The sequence below is a fragment of the Paramormyrops kingsleyae genome, chromosome 13, assembly GCF_048594095.1.
Source record: "Paramormyrops kingsleyae isolate MSU_618 chromosome 13, PKINGS_0.4, whole genome shotgun sequence".
NCBI classification, from domain to species: domain Eukaryota; kingdom Metazoa; phylum Chordata; class Actinopteri; order Osteoglossiformes; family Mormyridae; genus Paramormyrops; species Paramormyrops kingsleyae.
The window spans coordinates 22,963,334-22,988,152 of NC_132809.1; the positions used below are offsets into that span (position 1 = coordinate 22,963,334).

Consider the following 24,819-nt stretch of genomic DNA (forward strand, 5'->3'; position numbering starts at 1 on the left):
CTCTGTTGCTTCTATAAAATGGCTTCAGTTATCTCGTTTCCTCATTTCCTGTCTGAACAGGAAGTGGTGGCACGGACAAAAAAATGTATTCTCTAAAAAAAATTAAAAATTAAACAGCTCCCCCCAATATCTTGCTCTGGGGATGAATTTGGTTACTTGTGTCAGTGTCCAGCCCCACATCCATGATTTGGAGAAGATAGTTTAGTTGTAAATATTGGCATTTTTGTAGGATATGGAAGGGGTGGGTCTTCAGTGCATCACCTGAGTCCTGGGGTAAATGGAAAGGACGTCAATCAAAGGCTGGGCTCTCAGAGCTGGGAAGGAGCTCTAGATGGCGGCTGAGCCTCGGAGAGGGGCGCGCATTCACGCTCGCACGGCTTCGTCTGGCACTTTTTCATCCCCCCCGCAACTTTGAACAACTTTTCAGGCTCCCCGGGCTGAACCCAGGCGAGAGTAGGGCTAGATGCGGTGTAGTCGGCGTGAGAATTAGCAGCGTTTTCCGGCGTTAGGTCGATGCATTTGGCGGAGGGGGAGCCGCACTGTGCCGTCTGTGCGAGTCGTTGTTTCCCCAGCCAGGCAGGGCGGCCATGGCGCACCTCCATTTTTAGTGCGCTCGCCTGGGCGCTCCTCCGGCTCCTCTTCCTTTCTTCTCAGCTACCGATATTTCAACGCAGATTAAAATTTTAAAATCAAATTATTTCGATATTAGTCGTTTTAAAAGGATTTTTGTTTCTTTTTTCCGGAATCGCGAAAACGGGATAAATACTCCTTACGGGAGACTAGAAAGCGGCGCCGCAGTCTACCTGTCTGTACATGGAATAGGTATGTCTACAATGCTTTTATAAATTTTAATTTTTCATTGTTTTTGTTATGAAGCTCGTTTCTGTATCGTATTTTGTCTGATGACGCAGTTATAATGTGTGTCTGTAGCCGTATTTTAAAGAAATCCTTTGCACACATGGGCACTGTACATTGATGCCCATGCCACTGGGCACCAATTATTTGTCGATAATATGCAATATTTCTAATATTTGATATTTTTTAACGTCGGACAAGGTGCTTTTCTGTCTGTCTTATGTCGTCGGCAACGTCAAATGCTGCTTCTTTCCTCTTAGCAAAAAAGCCAAGGAAATACAGTCCGGCTTACCATTCTTTTAACTTTTTGACAGTTAATACCAGAACTTAAGATCCCCAAACGCAAACGTTTTCAAGATTAAACCATGATGAAGAGTAAGGACAAAAAGCAGGACGATGACGGGTCGCCTCAGAGCAATGCATCAAGGTACGATCTTTAAAGTTTTCCAGCCCCCTTTTTTGACATCTGCCTTGATTGTTTGCCCTGTCAAACACGGGTGCTCACCTGTACACATTATATATTTTTTTGGCGACGATCGCCCTCGATTAATGTCCATTTTACATCAATGACCTTGGCACTCTTAAACAGCCACACCCTAATTTTTGCTGGCATTTCTAAAACTTAAGCCCCGACTCCTGGGCCCGTGTAAATCGTATACCCAAATGTACATCGGCTCGATGGATGGTGGTGATTTTTTTTCTTTTTCTTTTTTTAGGAGTTCATGCACGGTTGCCTTTTCTTTTATGTCTATTTGTGACAGTATAAAATGACCTTGTCTGATTAGTCGCTGCTGCATTGCACCATTTTACATGCAATGTTCATTCGCATTTAATGCATTTTGAACACTTTCTGGTCACATGTGGTTTGGAAATACTAAGTGGTCTTTTAAAACCGAAACCGTTTTTCAATGGGGGGAAGAACATGGGGTATCGTTTAAGATTTGTTACATGAATGAAGGTACTGATATAAACTTTCAATTCTGTCTGAGAGTGCCTTTAAAACCCATAACAAAAAACACACTAAGCGATACTTAAAAAGTTTATGCCCCATGGATGTTCATAAGGTTGTACAATTCATTAATCATTTTACAGTGAATTACAGTGTTATTCCTTGAAGGTAAATTTGTGGGTACTCGAAAGGTATTGAAGTTTGGTCATTTGTAACAGATGTAGATAAAGGCCTGTCTTTACTTTCCATTAAATATCTCTTTGGGATCGTAAAATATCTGATATATTTTATATGTCAGACTCTCAGTACTCAGTCCCACATACTTTGAATATGCTTGTATATTTTGATATATAAATTACCCTGGTTGATTTAAAGCATTTTCTGTCTAAATACAACGTTTAGTAACATTTACGCTTCCTCCTATAGGTGCTTTTCCCATGTTTTTTCCCCATATATGCAGATGCAATTAATTGTTAGAACGATATCCTACATCTTGTACATGTTGTCCTACTATAATATTTGTACACTTTAACCCATTTTTAATAAGGTGTGTTATTGTTTTTTCAGTTATAGAAAAACTACATATTCAGACGACTTCACTTATGTGTGACCTTTTTTTTATTATTTATATAACCCTGTCTTGGTTTTTCAAACATGACCGACAGATTTATTGGACTGTTTATAATTGGCTTAATTTTGTTGACATCAACAAGTTCCTTTGTTACATGTAGCACCTATACTTTTTTCCACCAGTTATTTGTGATTTTCAGGTTTCTCTGATGTTCAGTATTGTTGACTGACACATCTGTGTAGCATAACTCAGGATTTTACTCGCGTTATGTGAAGAAGTATTAGATTAGTGGCCAGATGCACACAAGTAAAGTATCTTATACTGGTTCCATAGATGCATCAAGAAGCCATCAGTGGGATTCAACCACTTTCCATCTTATGGTGTAGAGTTTTGTTTCTCATGTTTGAAAATTAGTGCTTGTGCTGTTAAATGAACATTTAGTGGAAGGAGTAAACTAAATGTTTGTTTTAAAATGCAAACGAAATACACATATTCCACCAATGAAGAAAGGCGATTTAATTGGTTGCTAAGTGTTTTTCCTTCTAAATGCAGTAATTGAAAGGGCCACTGGAGGGAAGTAATTGCCCAACACAAAAATTACACCAATGGACCGTTTGATGTTGAGTCCAGTGCCTGGAGTAATTTAAAACTCATGGAGATAGTTAAACACGTGCAAAATTTCAATTTCCTGTTGCACCAGGAAGTGAACGATTGTGAACAATTGATAGTGTAAAACAATGTTTATATAGTTTTTTGCCTTTACCACATTATTAAAGCATAAAAGTATGCGTTTATATTGTTGTTCCAACTATTAATTTTGGCCATGTTTTTTAGTTTATGTTCTGGTTCCATTTTGCATAGGGGAGATTATTTCAACTTACATGAAAGAGGTTACTTTGTTGGAGGGGGTGGGGATAGTTTTTAGGTTCATTGTTGGACATTGTTGAAATGAAATTCTAGTGAAGAAAAAAACACTATAGAGGCTGGGTTGTGTTGGAGGGATAACTATGTGGAAAGTGTATTGTAAGCATGGAAAATTTCACAAAAGTCTGAAATCCTCAAATGGGGATTGTGGAATTGGGATACATTGTTTAATTAGTACAATAATGCATTGGTATTTTACAGTCTATTAAGGTAAATCTGCACACATATCTGCACAAAAGTATCATTTAGTAAGGATATGGAATTTACTTTGCAGTGCTCATATTCCGATGAATTTATAACGAGGAAATGGAACATGTTGTCTTTAAAACCATACTAAATATTGATGTTCCGAACGAGCTATAAAGCAAACTGGTAGCTTTTTGAAATTGGTGCTATCATTTCTTTTAAAAGTTATTTTTTATAGAACAAGGCTAAAATTATTCGGTTAAATTATGTGTGACTACGTATTAAGCCGAAATGGTATTCTATACTCTTGACGTTTAATTTCTGTTAATTTCTGGTTATTGTACATGTCGTGGCTTTATTGGTCTTCACTTTTCTAGTTGATAGTCATGCATGTAGCATCAGCTGCAGTTTTAACAAACCAGATACATTTGGAAAAGTGCTACACAGGTGCAGTAGTACTTATGTGCATATACACTGAACGAAGTCAGATCTCAGTGCCCTGAGTAGCTTGTTTTTTGTCTTTTTTTGACGAAATGGTTGTGTGTTTCCATATTTATTAGAATTTTAAACCAAGAAATGGTTGTATATCGTTAGTACAAGAAAATATGCATGCATAAATGCAGAACTGTTTTAATGGAAATGGTAAAATGGGTAATAGCTCTGTACAGATTATGACATTGCAAAGGGTTAAATTTTCAGTATTTGCTTTGTTGTTTCATGAGGCAGCCATTTTAAATGAACACATTTAGACAGGATTAAAATCAACAGTTTTCATCTTCGATTAGGCACTGTGTTTTTGACAATGAAACAACTCAACTGGCTTTTAAATGACAAAAACTGTCCTCTTTTTGGGAACAGCAAGGCACAGTTTTTCAACCAGTAAGGCATTTGCTTATGTAAGCGTCTTTACTTCTTCAAATGGCTGCTCGTCCACTTAAAAGTCACAAAATGGCTCTTGCTTTGTGCCGCATAGCTGGTCAGGCATGCTGCATTACACAGTACGTTCCTGGAACTACAGGAAGTGGCTCAAAGGTCATAAGTGTATGTTTTAGATGGTGATTGGGTGTTCCCCTTGCATAGCAACACAGCAGCCTGTAGAAATTCTCTGTATGTGTCAAGTCCCGCCTCTTCCTTACATCATCTCAGCACTGGAAGGCTGTGTTTCCTGTCTGCTTTGTCAGCTGAGAGTGCCTTGCTGGAAAGGAGGGCCCAATATCAGTTCAGTCTTTATTTTCATCATATGATTATAAAGAATAAATATATTATATACAATATATGAATATTTGTTGATTATTATCAACACAACAGCATAATAATAATAAAAAAAAAATATAATAAAATACAAAAATTAAACATATTTTGCATTTTTGTTTGGGTTTATGTGTACCTTGAATCCAGCAGAGAATTTCCAACAGCACTTCGTCCTTTTTTATTTACATACGACCTAACCCATGCCATAGTCCAAGTGTTTATACATACGACCTAACCCATGCCATAGTCCAAGTGTTTATCGTGTTTAAAGGATATATTTAACATTTAGAAACAGTGAAGCAATTGTTAACCTGTGTTCAAAAATGAATTAAGGATGTTTTGTAGCACAGACAACAGAAAATGCATCTAAACGTTTAGTTTGTATGCATTCTGGAGAAAATTAACAGAAGCTGCAGAAGTAAGCGCCTTGGACCCCTGCTGGCGGTTCGTGATATTGCAATGCTGGGAACAATAAAGGAATTTTGAAAAAAAAGAGCCTCCATTTCTATTGTTTCCTGTCAGATTGGATACACCATATAAAGAGAATTGTAACAGTAAGGTCACTATAACTCACATTATCTTTATTTCTGGGTGCTGGTCTGATGCCCATTTAAAGTGGGTATAATCTATACAATGTAAGTCTGCTGTATTGTGTGGATACCTGCCCTTAAGAACATGCTTTCAGGGAACAACTAATACCTGCTTCATTTATAGTTCTACTTTTCTGTCTAAAATGGATGATGATTTGAATTGATAATGGTACCGTATGTTTACAATTTGAAAATTGTAATTTAATTTCAAAGGAAAATTAGCAATTAAGTAAAACTAAAGAGTATTTGGTGCAACATGACTATTTTACATTAAAAGTTTCCAATTTTTTTCTGATATGGTCTTTTACAAACATAACAAAAGTACATAAATGCTATTTTCTCATATTTCACATAAAGCTGATAAGACAAAAATAATACAAAAAAAACCCCAAAATGATTTCTGGCTTAAATATGAACAATTTGAGTACCCATTAGTCACCCCAATACCAACTATTATTAAAACTAAACACATTTTGCATTTCAGTTTGGGATTATATGTACCTTGAATCCAACAGGGAATTTCTGTAAATTGTGAATTCACCCACTTTGTTATTGAATGTAATGAATCACATGTTAGTCCTTTTATTTATTTATTTTAATTCTTTGACCCTTGCATTTTCACACGAAAGTATTTTTATTCAGCACAAAATTTACATAATTGACAAAGTAAGCAGATTCTAAAGAATCTGCTTATTGTGTTTTCCACACACTTGTGAAATAGCAGGCATTGAATAAGTCTGATGAATATGAAAGGCATAGTTAGACAGATTTATATATTCACGTTTGGCACCCTCACATACGTCTGTTGCATTACAATGAAATCACATCCTTTGTTAATCTGTGAGGTGGGGTTTCTTTCACATTGTAGCAACTCTGCATCAGAGGAATCGAACCACTCGGCGTCGGAGTCCGGGAGTCAGTCGGACAGCGAGCGCGGAAGCGAGCGCGGAAGGTCCCGACGCTCCGAGTCCAACAGCACGTCCGAGTCCGAGAGCCGCTCCGAGTCTGAGAGCGAGTCAAAGCAAGCCTCAGCTGTGGTCAAGGACAAGCCCATCCGAAAGAAGGATAAGCTAGCAGATGTTAAGAAGGTACTGAGGTGCCAACCACCCAGTGATGAGGCTTCATGCAGTTTGACTTCCCTGAAGTGGGACGTGAGAGGACAGGATCTCTTGTTAGACTACATTAAATGTTTAAGGACTGCTTGATTGGAAATTTGTTCCAAGCTTGTATAATGATTTATGATTTACATTTATTTAGAGCAGGGGTTTTCAACCTTAGACCAGAGAACCCCAAATTGCATTAAACGAGAGATGGAGACCCACCCCCACCATTAATGTGTGATCACACAAGTAACTAAGGACTATGGGGGCCTTTGGTTTCCATAATTTTCCGGTGATGGGAGAATTTGTTGGGTTTCTGCGGACCCCAGGTTGTAAACCCCTGATCTAGTGCATATACCTGCTGGCTGCGAGTCCAAGAGACGAGACTGGGGCAAATTGGGCTATTTGCTTACAGATGTGGGAGGAACATCCAGATGTTTATGGGGTCAGGAGGTCCAACCGGAGCAGACATGAACCTGCTCGCCTTAATATCGGCGCTGAGGTGAGTGGGAGAGGCAAGAAAGCTGCAATGTTATGTAGTGCAGTGGAGGCTTATACAGTGTGTTGGTAACTCTTAAATGGAATTGATATTGATAAGCTACTCTGTAGATTTTTAGCTGCTTTCTCTGAATTTGAAGGGCAGCAGGAATCTGAGCACTCTGAAGGAATGGCTCTGTAGTCTGTGCACCCAGGAGCTGTACCTACCATTTCGTTGTTCACACTGCCATCTGGTGGTTGAGAGAGACATTCGCTGTTTATAGGAAAACCAATAGAAAAGTTAGTGTATGGGTGCTAATTTATACTTTCAATTAAAGCATTTCTGTAATTCCTAATTAATTAAATTCCTTTAAAAACAGTCTTTTGATTAATTTAATTTAATTTATTTATTTACCCTGGTGATCCATTATACAACATTGCATAGTCGCAATGAAATTTGCCCTGACTGTGACTTGCATACAAGTGTCAGCCTTCTGGTGACACATGAATGTATCTCTGATACATCTTCAGGGCAGCAGCGAATCTGAGAGTGAAGGTCCCAAAAGAAAAGTCTCCCGGCAGAAGAAGGCAGAGTGAGTGGGGGCTGGATGACATGCACGAAACTTTTCTGCAGTTTCGCATACATGCGCGCAGCGTTCGCACACAGAATCGACATGCTGCTGCCTGGGCCCTGTGTCATATTTGCATTCTTCTGCCTGCGGCAGTCCGTCGCCAGTGCTGCTCCAGCACTGATGAAGGTTACATTTGCAGTGTCATATGAGAATTAAAATGTTTCATTGTTAAAAACCACAGTATAAAGATGAATATAAGAAGAATGGGTTAAATTTTAAATTGTTTTTTCTAATAAAATACTATTTTGAAAAGGAATATTTGCTTGTAAAAGCCATCTCAAGTATGGTTTCACATTTTAAGTGTTTTTTTTTTTTTTTTTTAATGTTCTATTTTCTTTTAATTATATGAATGCAGAATAGCATTTGAATAAGCTCAGTGGTTTGGGGGGGGGGGTGACTTATTTCCTTCATGGTCTTTGCACTGCACTACATCTGTGTGCCATTGCTGAGGTGACAGGCCCCCTGGTGGGTGGTGTCGGGCATGACACCAAGCATGCCTGTGCTTTGAGTGACAAGGAACGCCAAGCCTTCGGCATGAGCTAGCCTAAGGGCTCAGTGAGCCGTCATTAGCTGCAGGGTAGGCTGACGGGCCGCACCCTGCTCTCCGGGTGCCAGAGGACGGGTCAGCGCAGCACTGGCCGGCATCCTGAAGGGTAAAACTGTGGTATTTCTGTGTTGAAAGAAATACCTGGAAAGATGATGACTCAAATGAAGAAGAGGAGGATGATGATGAGGAAGATGCCAGCAGTGCAGACAGTGAGCAGGATGAGAAAAAAGTTAGATCCAGACGACTGCCAGCGAGAAGGTAAGGGTGTAGCGAAGCCTGGCCTTCAGACAGCTCCTCTGATTGGTCCGATTTGGTCATGTGTCCATTTTAGTTGGAAGCTGCCCTGATCCCCAAATCTTAAAGAGCCTTTTGGATGTAAGGGCTGAGATTTACGTATTGCTTGTTAACTGAAAATATCCACTTTCGAAATGTCTATATTTGTTTAATTACGTTATTGCAGCCATTTTAAAATAAGTTGGGATATTTCTGGTGCTCTCCATCAAGAATTTGACATTTAACATTTTAAAACTATAAAAGCTGTCTCAAGGCCACTCGTACGCAAGTCAGGTTGTTAGAAGGGGACTCGTCCGCTACGCTCTGGTGGTCAGATGGGGGCCGGCGTGGAGTCGTGCCTCACGGCCTGAGTGGCAAACAGTCGCCCTGTGTCTCTGTTTCACAGGCCTCAGAGCAAATCGGCTGGGGCCAAGAAGCAGGAGCTTCCAAGAAGCAAGAAAGCAAGGAAGCAAGATTCATCAGAGGACGAGGATGAGGATGACGACGATGAAGATGAGGACACACCCAAGAGACAGACGCGCCGTCGGGCAGCCGCCAAAGTCAGGTGAGACAGAGTTTGTGCCCTGCCACTGCTCTGGCACTGTGCTCATTTTATCTGACAGCCAATAAAGTAATAAAACACCACCATGTTTATTTAAATTTTATCGTTGCTACAGAAGTTAATAAGGTCTTTGTTAATTAGAGTTGCAAAGGGGCGGAGACCTTCCGATAAATTTCCGAAAACTTTCCAGAATCTTTCCATGGGAAGTAGGGTTGCAAAGAGGTGGAAACTTTCCAGAATCTTTCCATGGGAAGTAGGGTTGCAAAGGGGTGGAAACTTTCCAGAATCTTTCCATAGGAAGTAGGGTTGCAAAGGGGTGGAAACTTTCCAGAAACTTTCCATGGGAAGTTAAGCTGGGAAATTTTTAGAAATATTGAACTCTGTGGAACTGCACATGAACTGGTAAGGCAAAGAAAGCAAACTATGAATAATACAAGATAGGATATGACTTATAAGCAGTGCGTTTTGATGCAGATGCTTATTTTGCGGTGTTTTTACACACACATAATTACTCAGAAGCCCTTGGCTAAGCTTGATATCACTATTAGTGCTGTCTACTTTTTTTTCCAATTACATTTAAGTTCACTGTTATAGGCTAACCTGCAATTTTACAAATTCCCAAATTTTCCCATGGAAAGCTTCCAACTTTGAAAATTCCTAGGATTTTGCACCCCTATTGATAATTAGAATCAGAATTCACTCTACTGACCAGGTACACCTGCATGTACTACGAATTTGTTTTGGCAGTATTGGTGCTTCCTTTCACAAATAACATAGAAGTTCAAGAACATAAATTAAGAAAAATTGATAATCAGAAATAACATAATAGAATAAAGGAATAAAGTAGTGCAAGCTGTGCACTTGTGTGCAGCATAATTATAAGGACATTAAGGACAGAGGTATTTCAATACTGTAATGTAAAGGTATAAAAATATGAGATGCCCTCTAAATGAAAAATGATGTACAATCAACAGTTACTTGCTAAGTGCCTCTTAAAAACAGCTGTATTTACCATGGTTGCACATCACTGATGTTATGTGTGACATTAGTATAATTTAATATGCTAATAATATGCAGATTCCAAATAGTCAGGTTTAGCATTTAAGTATTTTGTGATTAACTTGTGCTGTTGCTCTAATTGGTTGATTATATACTGTGTTTTTCTGGGGCTGGGTCCAGTCCAGCACATGTCACTCTGAGGAGCACTGTTACGTCGTACAGACTTCTTAGGTATGGTTTAGTGCCCTTCCTCCTTTGTGCCAGTTGTGATTCCAGTGCTTGCCTTCCAGTTATAAGGAGGACCTGAACGACTTTGAGACAGATTCCGACGACCTGATCGAGATGGCTGGGGAGGCTGGCGACGAACAACAGGATAATGACAGTGAGACCATCGAGAAGGTCATGGACGTCAGGACTGGCCGTAAGGGAGGTGAGCTTCTCTCTGTCTCTGTTATGCGTTTTGTAGGAACAAGCAGCCCTGTTTCTGGCTGTAAGAGCATGATGAGTGTTACGCTGGAGTGTGATTCAGTCACACGCTGACTCACTCTGTCAGTGACGTGCAGTGGTGGGTCAGGGCTTGGAGAATAGAGCTGCCGTCTGGCGTATTATTTCTCGTGGATTGCTCGGCATTGTGGGCCAGCTGTGATGGCCCAGCCTAACCGTGTGTGTGACCTCACAGCCATGGGGGCTTCCACCACGCTATACGCCGTGGAGGCCAATGGCGACCCGTGTGCCGACTTCGACCCCGGGAAAGACGAGGGTGAGACGCAGTACCTGATCAAGTGGAAGGGCTGGTCCTACATTCACAACACGTGGGAGAGCATGGACTCCCTCATCCAGCAGAAGGTCAAGGGGCTCAAGAAGCTGGAGAACTTTAAGAAGAAGAATGAGGAGCTCAGTTACTGGTGAGACCTCAGCAGAGATAAAATGTCAGAAATGCTCAGCTTTCATTTAAAAATTAACAGCTCTGATATAGATGATAAGCTATGATAAGCATGTATTCTGCTTATGGTTTTTAGTAAGGGTCACAGTGACAAACAGAGTGTTTCTGCACATTGTCCTTCTGCCTCTCAGGATCTCGAAAGCCTCCCCAGAAGACCTGGAGTATTACAACTGCCAACAAGAACTGACCACAGACCTCAATAAACAGTTCCAGATCGTGGAGCGAGTCATAGGTGAAGATCTCCGTAGTGAACCATGAATACGTTAGGTTACTCGTACTGTGTGACGTGTTTGGGTTCATATCCATTTTTACGCTAATTAAGTTTGTGTTTACAAAAAAACTGCTGTGTCTTCTGTGTTTTGATGTTTTAGGATCTTGTCCTCTTTTGTAACCCTTCCCATTTCATTACTGATGTTTTGCGCTGTAAGGAAGGAGGTGTCTGAAACCAAATTTATGAACAACACATTTTCCTTTTGTCTTGGGCAGCAACAAAGACCGGCAAATCGCAGTGCTCCTCCGACTTTCCCTGTGAGTATGAGCTGGTGCCACGTGGTTGCAGTCTGTTAGGGTGTCTTGCTTTTTTGCTAGGAGAGGTGTTTAACACACTATGCCGTCCCCGTCCCCCCCAAACCAGCACACAGCCATAAAACTGCCAGCTCGTCCAACGAGCCTGAATACCTCTGCAAGTGGATGGGCCTGCCGTATGCAGAGTGTAGCTGGGAGGATGGTGCACTCATAAGTAAGAAGTTCCAGCACTGCATTGACAGCTTTAACAACCGCAATTCCTGCAAGACCATCCCCTCGAAGGACTGCAAGGTGAGTGAGCCCGACTCAGGGAGAACATTTCAAACTGGATTTTTAGGAAGCACTTCTTTACACAGCGTGTAGTCAGAGTATGGAATAGTCTTCCTGATAACGTAGTGCAAGCTGAATCCTTGGGTTCCTTTAAATCAGAGCTAGATAAGATTTTAACAACTCTGAGCTATTAGTTAAGTTCTCCCCAAGCGAGCTTGATGGGCCGAATGGCCTCCTCTCGTTTGTATAGTTCTTATGTTCTTAGGAGGCCTGGCCCCCGGAGCTCCGAAACGGCACCTAGTAATGACGAACCAGCCTGCCATGTAGGACTTTAGTTGAACCTGGTATAGTTACTACTGCTTTAGAGACGGCCATGTTACTGGCGTTTTCATTGATCTAGATTTTGTGATTTGGAGATGAGAATTGAAAAGGTGAAAACACTGGGCTGGAGGGGGAAAACCCTGAATAATCACCCAAAAACAAACGTTTTTGTCATCACTCGAGGTGGTTTTTGTCGTGAGATGGAAAAAAGAAGAATTCGCAGAATTGCAATGAAAGCAATTTACAAATGAGTAGAATTGTGTATGGTGATTCTGTGTGTACAGCACACCCCAGTGTGCTATGTTAAAACCATTGACAGCTGAATTTGCGGTTCTGATGGAACATATTGTTTTGTATACTAATAAATTGCTTTCAAATTTACGTAGTGGCTCCCTTCTGAGCTGAGAAAATGAGGTGCTTCAGGGTGATTTATATTTGGCTCTCGATTTGCACACACTGCTGCAATCACACCTAGCATTTCACATCCTATAACTTTTCTTGTCACTGATTTCAGTATGAGCATAACAGTGACATGACACTGAGCTGCAGATCTAAGCCATGATTTCTGTAACATAAGCCTGTTCCTGACTAAGTACGAGATATGGAACTGAATCTTGTGGGAAGATTAATGACAGGTATTAGTGGCATGGAAACACACCCTGCTCGCAGTTCTACTGTGTCGGCTTATTGAAGATTCGCCTTCTTTTTGTGCAGAAAGAGCACAAAATGAAACTCATCCTTTGTTTCATCATTATGCTTGCTTCAGGTGTTGAAACAAAGGCCGCGGTTTGTGACGTTAAAGAAACAGCCGTCATACATTGGTGGTGAGAACCTGGAACTACGGGACTATCAACTTGATGGACTCAATTGGCTGGCTCACTCCTGGTGCAGGTATGAGGCGGGGGCTACCAACAGCTGCTGCCCAACTCCCTTAAAAGTGGTCGTTTTCACTATTCCCACATGCTGCCATTCTGCCCTCGTGACTCCAGGTGCAACAGTGTGATCCTGGCTGATGAGATGGGGCTGGGGAAGACTATCCAGACCATCTCGTTCCTGTCCTACTTGTTCCACCAGCACCAGCTGTATGGGCCTTTCCTCTTGGTGGTGCCCCTGTCCACACTCACTTCCTGGCAGCGTGAGTTTAACACCTGGGCCCCGGACATGAACGTGGTGGTCTACCTTGGTGACGTAATGAGCAGGAAGACGGTACGTGGCAGGGCGAAGCCTGGTTCTGGCCTTCACATGTGACTTTGACCTGCAAGCCGGCTCAGAAACATTCCTCCATTCTTTTTTCTTTGCTCTCGCAGATCCGTGACTATGAGTGGGTGCACCCACAGACAAAGAGGATCAAGTTCAATGCACTGTTGACAACATACGAAATCCTTCTGAAAGACAAGGTGTGTTGATTAAGACAGACAGTTCAAATTTTGACTGTTGATAACAATGGTGCCTTTTTGACGGTTCAGGGTGTCACGTAGCTCCTGCTCTGTGCCCAGAGTGTCCTAGGTAACATAAACTGGGCCTTCCTTGGGGTTGACGAGGCCCACAGGCTGAAGAATGACGACTCGCTGCTCTACAAAACGCTGATGGACTTCAGGTCCAACCACAGGCTGCTGATCACAGGGACTCCACTGCAGAACTCACTGAAAGAGCTCTGGTCACTACTGCACTTCCTCATGCCTGACAAGTAAGTTGCCTTGACCTGGCCGTAGGCAAAAGTAGAAAGTTTAGGTCAAGAAAGTTCAAATCCAGGCCATGATTTTGTTTCAACCAACCAGTTGAATATTCTGTGAATGTAACCCTTTATGCTCAACTAGCTGGCTGAAACAAAATCTTGGTCTGGATTTGTATTTTATGAACCTAAACTTCCCTCCTCTGGCCATAGGGTGCTGGGGGCCAGGAGGGCAGAGTGTTCATGTTCTGTCAGAATAGCTTCTCGGTTTTGGTCAAGGTGAAGATAGAGGGGAGCAATCCAATAACAAGGCATCTAACTGGATGTTCATTTGCCATTTCCGAACGCTGAAGGGAAAAAGGAAAATTAGGCAGGATCTATATCCCTTTAAAGAGCCGTCTGTCTGTATTTAAGGTTGCCTTTGCTTGTCCACAGGTTCGAGTCTTGGGAGGATTTCGAGGATGAACACGGCAAAGGGCGGGACAACGGCTACCAGAGCCTCCACAAAGTCCTGGAGCCTTTCCTCCTCCGGCGCGTCAAGAAGGATGTGGAGAAGTCGCTCCCGGCCAAAGTGGAGCAGATCCTGCGTGTGGACATGAGCGCTCAGCAGAAGCAGTTCTACAAGTACGGCGAGTCGGGCTGCTCGCCAGTGGCGTGAGGTCACGTAAAGATGCCGGTGTTTCCCTCCCTCTTCTAACGTTCCGCCAATACAACCCCCGACAGGTGGATCCTGACCAGGAACTACCGGGCTCTGTCCAAGGGCACGAGGGGCAGCTCCTCGGGCTTCCTGAACATCGTCATGGAGCTGAAGAAGTGCTGCAACCACAGCTTCCTCATCAAGCAGAGTGAGGACAGCGATAGCGGCAGCCAGCAGGAGCAGAAGCAGGTAGGGGGGCCCGGCAGAACCACCCCTCTCCCCCACCCCGTTCATGCCCCCACAGTGACTGTACTCTGATGCAATCTCTCAGAACCTGGTGCGTGGCAGCGGCAAACTGGTCCTCCTGGATAAGCTGCTGACCCGGCTGCATGACAGGGGCAACCGCGTGCTCATATTCTCCCAGATGGTGCGGATGCTAGACATCCTGGCGGAATACCTGACCTACAAGCGCTACCCCTTCCAGGTACGGGGAGCGGGACTTATCCAGCAGGCGGGTGGGCCACCTCTGCTTTCATGGAGATCTTGGGACTTTATGGCCAATCTTGGGTGCGGGAGGTGTTTAAAGTGACAGGGAAGCAGTGAGCTTTAGAGTGGGCCAGTTGTTGACTCAGGTGTTCTGGATCATATGTCAGGGCTGGGTGTCCGGCACATGATTGGCGGAGTTTGATACGGCCTGGGCTATTTTTATTCTCGAGTTATTTTTAATGGGGACTGGGGGCTGTAGATATCTAGACAGCTTATGCCTTTAAACTGCATATTAGTAAATGGAATTCTCGCGTTCATTCTGGTCTAAATATGGCATGTTTACGGGGGTAGTGTTTATTTTAATTGGGAGATTAAGTTTATTGTTGGGGCTGAAAGTTGTCGGGAAGCAGTTTAGGCCCGAAGCCAAAGTTGGGTCTGTTTTTCTTTTCAGCGGTTGGACGGCTCAATAAAAGGAGAGATCAGAAAACAAGCTTTAGACCACTTCAATGCTGAGGGATCTGAGGTATGTGAGTCAGCCGGTCGTCCTACGGAAAGCTTGTGGTCTGCATGCACAGGGGTTTATTAATTCCCATGTGCTTTCAGTTTTAATGGATTCTAAAATGTTCCTAAATAGACCAGAATGACTCCCAATGAGTCTGACACACGTTCCAAGCTGTCTAGGGTTCCTGTTATGTTTTTGAAAATGAATCTCGACTGCACCTATTCAAAGGGACCAGTCTTAACTCATCATGACTCATCAAATTATTTTTTTAAGGAAACCATACATCCTGTGTTGAGTTACCTACTAAACACGGTCCGCAATAACGGTAATGTCAGCTGAATCCTGAATAGTGGCCATGTTGCTGCCGGAGAGACGGGCCATCCCCTTTCAGAGTCTCCTGTCATGGTCTCACTGTCTGAGAAAATGGCTGGTCTCCATGTCATAGGACTTCTGCTTCCTGCTGTCCACGCGAGCCGGAGGCCTGGGCATCAACCTGGCATCGGCTGATACTGTGGTCATCTTCGACTCCGACTGGAATCCCCAAAACGACCTGCAGGCGCAGGCCCGGGCGCACCGGATAGGCCAGAAGAAGCAGGTGACCATGGAGCGATGGATGCGTGTTTATGCAGATTCCAGACTTTGGGGTCGGAATCCTTTGGAGGAAAAACGAGAATCCAAAACTGAAATCATCTGAAATATCCCCTTTTTGTCCTCAACAGGTGAATATTTATCGTTTGGTCACAAAAGGGACAGTTGAGGAAGACATCATTGAAAGGGCCAAGAAGAAGATGGTTTTGGACCATCTGGTCATTCAGAGGATGGACACCACGGGACGAACTGTACTGGACAACAGCTCAGGAAACTCAAAGTGAGAGAACAGGAATGCTGTCTTCTCTACGGTGGTGGTCTTACCTGTGGTCAGCTTCTGGAAGTTAACTTCCCCATATGACTTGGGTCACACGGGCTCATTTTGTCGTATTGCTAATTAAACACTGATCCTCTAACAGAACTGACCGGCTGCTTGTTGCCTCTGTGTTCACAGTTCTAATCCGTTTAACAAGGAGGAGTTGACTGCCATTTTGAAGTTTGGTGCTGAAGATCTTTTCAAAGAGCCAGAGGGAGAGGAGTCTGAACCACAGGTCTGAGGAAGGACCCCTCCGTCCAAAAAAAAAAAGAAAAACGAGTGTGCAGATGATGTAATTAAAATGGGAAATGCCATTCTGAGTCGTAACCAATCATATCTTTTCCGGCAGGAGATGGACATTGATGAGATCCTGCGGCTGGCAGAGACCAGGGAGAGCGATCAGGGCTCCAGCGCCACAGACGAGCTGCTGTCCCAGTTCAAGGTAACGACCTTTGGAGCCGCCGACCCTGATCCTGGGGCCTCGGCCTGGTACCACGCTCCCTCACGGCCCCTCTCCCACCTCTGCCAGGTGGCCAACTTCTCCACCATGGAGGAGAGCATGCCCGAGCTAGAGGAGAAGCCCATGCGCGACTGGGACGACATCATCCCTGAGGAACAGCGGCGCAAGGTAGAGGAGGAGCAGAAGCAGAAGGAGATGGAGGACATCTACATGCTTCCACGAAGTCGGAGCTCCAACAAGAAGGTTTGGGCCAGGCCGGGCCGGTGTGGGTTTTCATAAGTGGGGTGATGGCAGCTGATGTCTCCTTTGGGACTCAGCTTCTCTCATCTGTTTGGGTTAGGAGGGCCTGGGGTCTATAGCTGACTTAGGCTGCCCCTCCCCCCATTTCTGATGCTGGTAAGTGAGAAGCAGTTGCCTTGCAGAGTCCTAGCAAAGTCCTAGCTGAGTTGGCGTCATACTCTTCATGAGTTGTGTCTGTGTTCCGCGTCTGAAAGGCCTAATTCTTTCTTGAAGGCCCAAGCCAACGACAGTGATAGTGACGTTGGTTCCAAACTGAAGCACAGGTCCTCTGGGTCCGAGAGCGAGACCGACGACAGCGAGGATGACAAGAAGCCGAAGAGGAGGGGCCGGCCCCGAGCTCGCAAGAACAATGTGGAGGGATTCACCGATGCCGAGATCCGCAGGTGACCAACTGGAAATGTGATTTGCCTGAATATTGTGATAAAGGAACATATTCTGGATGTGGTTATGAATGCTGCTGAATTTCATTTCACCAGATTCATCAAAGGCTACAAGAAATTTGGCTGCCCACTTGAAAGGTAAGCTGATGTTTATTTGTATCAGTCTTTACAGACTGCCGATGGTCTGTCTAATGTAATGAGTTTGAAGCAGTGTTTCCCAGTCCGGTCCGTAGACAGTCTATGCTCTTGATTCTACCAGGAACTGGGAGGGGGTCCCTGAGGACCGCATTGGGAAACACACTAGTCTGAATTGTTTTTTCTGGGGCTGAGACACGCATCCCTGTGCTTCTATAGATTGGAGGCCATCGCACGAGATGCAGAGCTGGTGGACAAGTCCATTGCGGACCTTCGCAGGTTGGGAGAGCTGGTGCACAGCAACTGTCTGGTGGCCGTCCAGGAGCACGAAGAGCACCTGAAGGAGAACCCCAGTGAGGGTGAGGGCGCCACCCATAAAGATGCCCAGTGAGGCTGCCTGTCGCACCTGTACTGATCCGCCACTCTGTCTCCCTGCAGCCAAAGGTCCAGGGAAGCGAAGAGGGATCAACATCAAGATCTCAGGGGTGCAGGTCAATGCCAAGTCCATCATCCAACATGAGGAAGAGTTTGAGGCCTTGCACAAGGCCGTGCCCTCGAACGCTCCAGAGAGGCACAAGTGAGAGGCCGCTTCACCCTTTTGTTTGAACCTCATGACATAGCCACCTGGTGTTATTTCGGTCTGAAGGTCTGGTTGTCCCACAGAAGCAGAGCAGATGTGTTGATTCAGGACCTGTTGTTACCCCTTGGCACCTTGTCCAGGTTCCAGCTCAGCTGTCGCGTGAAGGCACCCCACTTCGATGTGGACTGGGACATCATGGATGACACACAGCTGCTGCTTGGGGTCTATGAGCACGGCTACGGCAACTGGGACCTGATCAAAACCGACCCCGAGCTCAAGCTGTCCAGCAAGGTACGAAAAGAGACCGTACACCATCACACGCTGGAACTGTGAATGGTATCCGGCTGCTTCCGGCAGGTTGCCCACTCTCGGCTGTCATTCACTCCACTTGTTTGTAGATCCTTCCAGATGACCCAGATAAGAAGCCTCAAGCCAAGCAGCTGCAGACGAGATCTGACTACCTCCTCAAAATGCTCAAGAAAGAGCTAGAAAGCAAAGACATCCCCAAGCAGGGGGATGAGGTTGGTGGAGCTTGAGCCTAGAAACACCTAGTCTTACTGTTAAGATTTTTACTCCGCTTATTGTCGGCCCGTCATCCCAACAGAGCCAGGTGAAGAAGAAGAAACCTCGCAATAAGAAGGAGGCCAAGTCCTCCAAGGATGAGCAGAGTAATGATGTGTCTTCCCCACGCCTTTCTGACCACCCCTCGGAGGAAGGGGAGGTGAAGGTGAGCAGCAGAGGGCGCTGGCGAGCAGAGCCCCATATGGCGCATGCCACCTTGAGGCTTACGTCTGTCTCTCCCCCCCCCGCCCCACTCCCAGGATGATGGAACAGAGAAGTCCCCCACAAAGAAGAAACAGAAAAAGAAGGACAACAAAGAGAATAAAGAAAAACAGGGGACTCCGAAGAAAGAGAAGGATGGAGATAAGGACAAAAAGCACTCCAAACCAAAAAAAGAAAAGGTATCTGATGAGGAGAAGCTTGTCTGTTGGGTTTTGGTTTTGGTTTTGGTTTTGGTTTTGGGTTTGGTTTGGGTTTGGGTTTTGGTGTTGGTGTTGGTGTTGGTGTTGGTCTCGGTTGGGCTGCTACAGATTTCATGCCACCGTGCCCCCTCCCCAGGGCAAGGCGGGCACCAAAGGGAAGCCACCCCAGGGTCCGGTGCACATCACGGCGGGCAGTGAGCCGGTGCCCATTGGCGATGAGGATGATGAGCTCGACCAGGAGACATTCAGCATTGTAAGTCTGGAAGGGAGGATCGGCATGCTGCCACAGTGTACTCTAGACAGGGGGCAGTAATGAGTAACTTACAGGTCATGTACCAGTCAGTAACATGGGGGATTAATTAGGCAAATATGTAAAGCCGGGTATGTTGTGAGAGTCCTGCCATAGTGGTGAAAGTGGCTCAGTGCTGCGTCCTGTTGGCCTACAGTGCAAAGAGCGCATGAGGCCTGTGAAGAAGGCCCTGAAGCAGCTGGACAAGCCCGACGAGGGCCTGTCGGTGCAGGAGCAGCTGCAGCACACCCGCAGTTGCCTGCTGAAGATCGGGGACCGCATCACAGAGTGCCTGAAGGCTTACAATGATGCTGAGCATGCCATGGCCTGGCGCAGGTAAGTGTCTGTGATTGGCCAGCCCGTCGCAGGTAATCTTCTGTGATTGGCCAGCCCGTCGGCACTCGTGTCCTGTGTGATCCCGATGCTTCTCAATGTCTCGCCCAGCTGTGTCCCTTACTCTCGGAATGTCCCGTGTCATGTGGCAGGAACCTCTGGATTTTCGTGTCGAAGTTCACAGAGTTCGGCGCGAAGAAACTGTACAAGCTGTACAAGATGGCTCAGAAGAAGCGGTCACAGGAAGAGGAGGTGGGTGCGCCTCCTGCTGGCCACTGCCGGTGTGCTTCCTGCCCCCCCCCCCATGCTGAGCCACGCTCTCTAATTTCAGAAGGAGCAGAAGAAGAAGGAGGACGCCTCTGTGAGGAAGAAGCCCTTCAGGCCGGAGCCTTCCAGCTCCAGTCGGGACTCCATGGGCGCCCAGCCATCCCCAAAGTCACATGCGCCCTTGCCCCACCCCCCGCAGCCCCCCCCCCACGCTCACCACAGGGACCCGTACATGCCGCCCAACAAGAGGCACTTCCCCAGTGACAGTGAGTGTGGCGGCTTCATCCCACTCGTGGGGCTGCCAGCATCCATCCGTCCGTCCATCCATTCACAGTCTGTGCTGAGCAGTAATTTAGTTTTGTGCTCCCTGTACTGAGCACTGCTCTCCTTTCACCCCCCACAACAGATCGGGGAGACTGGCAGCGAGACCGTAAGTACCCGTATCCTAGCAACCAGTCGTGGCAGGCTGATCGGCACCACGCCTATGAGCCGCACCGATACAAGGATCATCACTACGGTGACCGGCGGCTGCACGGGGATGCCTACAGGAGCTCGGGCAACTACCGCAAGCGGCCCTACGAGCAGTACGGCAACGACCGTGACCACAGGGGCCACCGCGACTACTACGATAGGTGAGCTTCTGGCCTAGGCGAGTCCGGCACGGAGACACCGCGTCCTGTCGTGTGAGTGACACGTCTCGCCTCTTCTCAGGCACTCGGACCCGAAGAGGCGGCGCGTGGACGACTTCCGTTCTCAGAACTACCACCAGGGCGGCAGCCACGTGCCGGACTACCGGAGGATGCCCGAGCACCATGGCCCGGTGACGCCGGAACACTACCGACCCTTTCACCCCGACAAGGCTGGGGACTACATGCCCCCCCCGCTGCTGGACCCGCGCTCGCCACAGGCCCAGAAGTCCCCACTGGACACACGCTCACCCCAGGAAAGGACCGCGGAGCAGAAAAATGTGGCAGAATTCAGCTGGAATGCCCGCAAGACATGAGACGTGTGGCCTCAGGTGGAAAGTAGCGTGACTGAGTGCACGCAGGGTGCAGGAGCGGACACTAGGGGGCGACACATGCTGCTAGGGGAGGCGAGTCCTGTTTCCGCCACCCTGTTCTCTGCCCGGTTGGACTTTGCAGGTGGAAAAAACAAAACAGACTCCTCGCCTGTTTACCAGCAACCACCTCACCTTTTCATTTGTATTTTTTACAGCGGGACAGAGGGCAAAGACAGATGTGGGGCCGGGTTAATATTCTTGTGGGTATCAAACAGTGTCAAATAAACAGACTAAGGTGTGTTTAGTCCCACGGACTGAGGAGCCTGGGAATATGGAAGTGCCTCAGAAACTCGGCTTATTTTTGAAAGATACAGAAAGCAAGGGAAGTTTTCCCAAAGCCACTTTTTTTTAAGGTTTGTTTTGTTGTCGTTTCGGAATAATCTGAGGTCTGTCTATATGCTGAGGGCAGAGCATGCCCTCGCTGCCCCCACCCCCAGGCTCAGCGCCATGACCGGCTCTCTGCTAAGGACTCGGGCTGTCCGCCGCAGACGCCTGTGGCGGTTGACGACTCGGGCTGTCCGCCGCAGACGCCTGTGGCGTTCGGGAGACTCTGCAGGTGCCGTGCTTTTTATTATCATCCCAGGGATCAGGACGAGTTGCCGGGTGGTCTCGACCGCTCCTTAGACCATCCTGGAGAGCTTTCACCGTGAATCCTCTTGCCAACCCCAGAATTCGTCATACGAGCATCAAAAATCAAGCTGTATGAACTTAAGCTGTTCTGTGAATAGCCAACGCCAAGTCCAGATGTTCTCTGCTAAAGCTGAATTTTGTTTTCGCAATAACCAGTATTTAAGGTGAACACAGGCCTTGTAAAAAATATTTAAACACTAAAAAGACTTAAGCTGTCATAATGGCTGTCCCTGTCGGAATGATTGGGAGGCTGCTTTGATGTGCTTTATTTCTACGGTCAGTACAAAAGGTACCTGCAGCTGCTCTTGCACTAAAAGTACAGTATTCTACAGTAATATTGGATGTTCCTTTCTTTGTAAGTATTTTGTAACATCACAACTTAAACGGTGAAAGTGTTCCTGAATCCTTTTTGAATACAGGTGAATTATACCTTTAAATAAACTGGGAAGATCATGTGTGCGCCATTCTGTCTGTGTACAGATCTGTGCGGAAGTGTGGTGTTCAAGCGCGATGGTGTGTGAGGCTCAGGCTGAATGCCACACACAGGAGGTGATGCTGGGCGACACTGGCTGCTGTCAGGCATCTGCACAGACAGACGCAAGAGTGCGAACGGGGGAGATTTCCTGCTAGTGAAAGCTGAATATACACCTGGAAAGGCAATTACTATAGTAAAACTTAATGTAAATATTGTTTGAATACGTACGTACTTCAGTTTCCCATGCTATTAAAAATGTTTTTGGTTGTGCTTTATAGTTATGGATCTGAGTTTTGGTCATGAAGTCATTAGTATGTTCTGTGAGTCAGATTCATTCAAATGAGTGGTGACAAGTTTTTGAACTCATTACAGAAGTGTGTGAATCTTCCCCCTGTCCTAAAGTGGCAGCACCAGTCTGACCAGATGCTAACCTATCGGTCCCCAGGTCTGGACCTGGAGGGCCAGAATCCAACAGTTTGCAGATTTCCCTACGTCTTATTCAGCTAGTTACCAGGTTTAGTAGGTGTGTTTGAACGGGGGAATCTGCACACCATGATTCAGGGAATCCTACGCTAACATGTTAGTGGGTCCCACTTAGCTGGTGTCATTTCTTATTCATTCCTCAGTGCAGTCAGTGTTCATTATATTACGTGTATGATTGACATGAACGGTTCTAGGTTTCCTGGCATCTGTGGTATACGCACTACTACCCAGAATCCTCTTCTGCCACAGCTGGCAGGCACTTCTCATGTATTTACCTTTTCAGGAAATTGGTTGGTGGCATTCAAAACATTCTCTTCCCATAAATCTTTTGTGTGCTGGACTGGGGGGGGGGGGCACACAACAGGGATCGGCACAGCTGCACTTTCAGTGACATTCTGAGAGATCCTCAGAAAAAAATGTGAGGGGGAAAAAAAAATCATTGTTAAGCATCTCTTAAGGAAGTTTATGTTGCATTTATAAAGCTTGCTACGTCCCTGCACTCCAGTCTGTTTTACATTTCTTCATGTACAGTACATGGATACTTCATGAAGATGCTGTTACATTTCCAGCTAAGTTTGACAAGAGTTTAGTAAAATCCAGGATATTTGTTTATATAATGATGTACTTCACCCTCATCAAATTTGGAATTTGCAGTGGTTCAGTGTTGTTTGTTTCATTTTAATCCATTATTTACAATAATTCCCGTTTAGGGTTTTCAGATTTCCTGTGGGTGGCACAGTGCTGAGTCCCTCCCCCAGCTCCATGTGTGTGGGCTTTGCATCTTTCCTGCAGTTACCCCCAACAGTCCAAAAACATGCCTTAAGTGTGTGTGCGTGTGCGTGTGTGTGTGTGTGTGTGCGTGCGTGCGCGCGCACCCTGCCATGGGCTGGCGTCCCATCCTGTGTTGATGTTGTCCCCCACAAACGGCTCTTGCTAAAGCTCAAAGCTGCAGGGATTTTAGGAACTGTGGCAACTTGGATCAAAAACTGGTTAATAGGAATAGGAAGCAGCGAGTAGTTATTAGAGGCACAATGTCACAGTGGGCTTGCATTCATAGTGGGGTACCGCAGGGTTCAATTTTAGGACCACTATTGTTCCTAATTTACATTAATGATATTGACACCAATACATACAGTAAACTGGTTAAATTTGCAGACGACACCAAGGTGGGTGGTGTAGCAGATACTGATCTAGCAGCAGAGAGGCTACAACGGGATCTGGATTTAATTAGCGACTGGGCTGATACTTGCCAGATGAAATTTAACACAGATAAATGTAAGGTAATCCCTGCAGAGAGCAGAAATATAAAGTACAGATATTTTATGGGTTCCACTGAAATAAAGGTAGCTGATTACGAGATCTTGTGTGTATGTTGGTGCTTCCATGTCCCACTCTCACCAGTGTGGGGAAGCAATAAAAATGGCCAATAGAATGTTGGGTTATATCTCTAGGTGTGTGGAGTTTAAGTCAAGGGAGGTGATGTTACATTTATATAATTCCTTGTTAAGACCCCACCTAAAATATTGTGTGCAGGTTTGGTCACCATACCTTAAGAAGGACATTGCTGCCTTAGAAAAGGTGCAACGGAGGGCTACGAGAATGATTCCTGGTCTTAGAGGAATGTCTTATGAGGAGAGGTTAGCTGAGCTGAATCTGTTTAGCCTTGAGCAAAGGAGACTAAGGGGGGACATGATCCAGGTCTATAAGATTCTAACGGGTCTGGATGCTGTTCAGCCAAATGGCTATTTCAATATTAGTTTAAATACTAGAAGTCGTGGCCATAAGTGGAAATTAGTGGGAGAACATTTTAAAACAAATTTGAGGAAGCACTTCTTTACACAGCGTGTAGTTAGAGTATGGAATAGTCTTCCTGCTAGTGTAGTGGAAGCTAAAACCATCGGTTCCTTTAAATCAGAGCTAGATAAGATTTTAACAACTCTGAGCTATTAGTTAAGTTCTCCCCAAACGAGCTTGATGGGCCGAATGGCCTCCTCTCCTTTGTAAATTTCTTATGATCTTATTCCTTGCCTTCTGCCCGTAGCCTCCTGGATTGGCTCTGGATCCCCACATTGGACAGATAGGTACAGAAAATGGACGTGGGATGTTCATGTCTGCTTCATGGGTGGGTAAATGGAAAGTGACTGATTTCTGCTAACTGTTGAATTCACTGAAAATGTGGGTTCCACATGCCACTCTGACACGCAGTTATGACTATTGCTGTATATATATCAATTTTTCGAGTGGCTCGGTGTATAGCAGTCACCTCAC

At 45.4% G+C, this 24,819-nt stretch overlaps 1 protein-coding gene across 1 annotated transcript; it reads left to right on the forward strand.

Moving 5' to 3' along the window:
* The first annotated feature begins 171 nt into the window (after positions 1 to 171).
* chd2 (chromodomain helicase DNA binding protein 2) lies at positions 172 to 22,046 on the forward strand. The gene is made up of 39 exons (XM_023815360.2): positions 172 to 822; positions 1,170 to 1,282; positions 6,195 to 6,414; positions 6,842 to 6,928; positions 7,435 to 7,496; positions 8,218 to 8,340; positions 8,762 to 8,920; positions 10,207 to 10,346; positions 10,596 to 10,821; positions 10,991 to 11,091; positions 11,346 to 11,387; positions 11,494 to 11,675; positions 12,742 to 12,866; positions 12,965 to 13,181; positions 13,283 to 13,372; positions 13,472 to 13,662; positions 14,083 to 14,271; positions 14,371 to 14,533; positions 14,616 to 14,768; positions 15,222 to 15,293; positions 15,718 to 15,867; positions 15,992 to 16,140; positions 16,315 to 16,411; positions 16,526 to 16,618; positions 16,706 to 16,879; positions 17,150 to 17,319; positions 17,413 to 17,454; positions 17,671 to 17,810; positions 17,890 to 18,028; positions 18,172 to 18,322; positions 18,430 to 18,552; positions 18,636 to 18,758; positions 18,853 to 18,993; positions 19,151 to 19,267; positions 19,461 to 19,639; positions 19,789 to 19,888; positions 19,968 to 20,169; positions 20,310 to 20,535; positions 20,615 to 22,046. Exons 2-39 carry the CDS (start codon positions 1,221 to 1,223, stop codon positions 20,904 to 20,906), a joined length of 5,412 nt encoding a protein of 1,803 aa, XP_023671128.1. The 5' UTR covers positions 172 to 822; positions 1,170 to 1,220; the 3' UTR covers positions 20,907 to 22,046.
* The last annotated feature ends 2,773 nt before the right edge of the window (positions 22,047 to 24,819 follow it).

Excerpts from the sequence above, each read along its gene's own strand:
- chd2 (XM_023815360.2), top strand. The coding sequence starts at position 1,221 with ATGATGAAGAGTAAGGACAAAAAGCAGGACGATGACGGGTCGCCTCAG. Across the intron at positions 14,272-14,370 it reads CAGCAGAAGCAGTTCTACAA|GTGGATCCTGACCAGGAACT; the intron begins GTACGGCGAGTC and ends AACCCCCGACAG. Across the intron at positions 16,880-17,149 it reads GTCGGAGCTCCAACAAGAAG|GCCCAAGCCAACGACAGTGA; the intron begins GTTTGGGCCAGG and ends TCTTTCTTGAAG.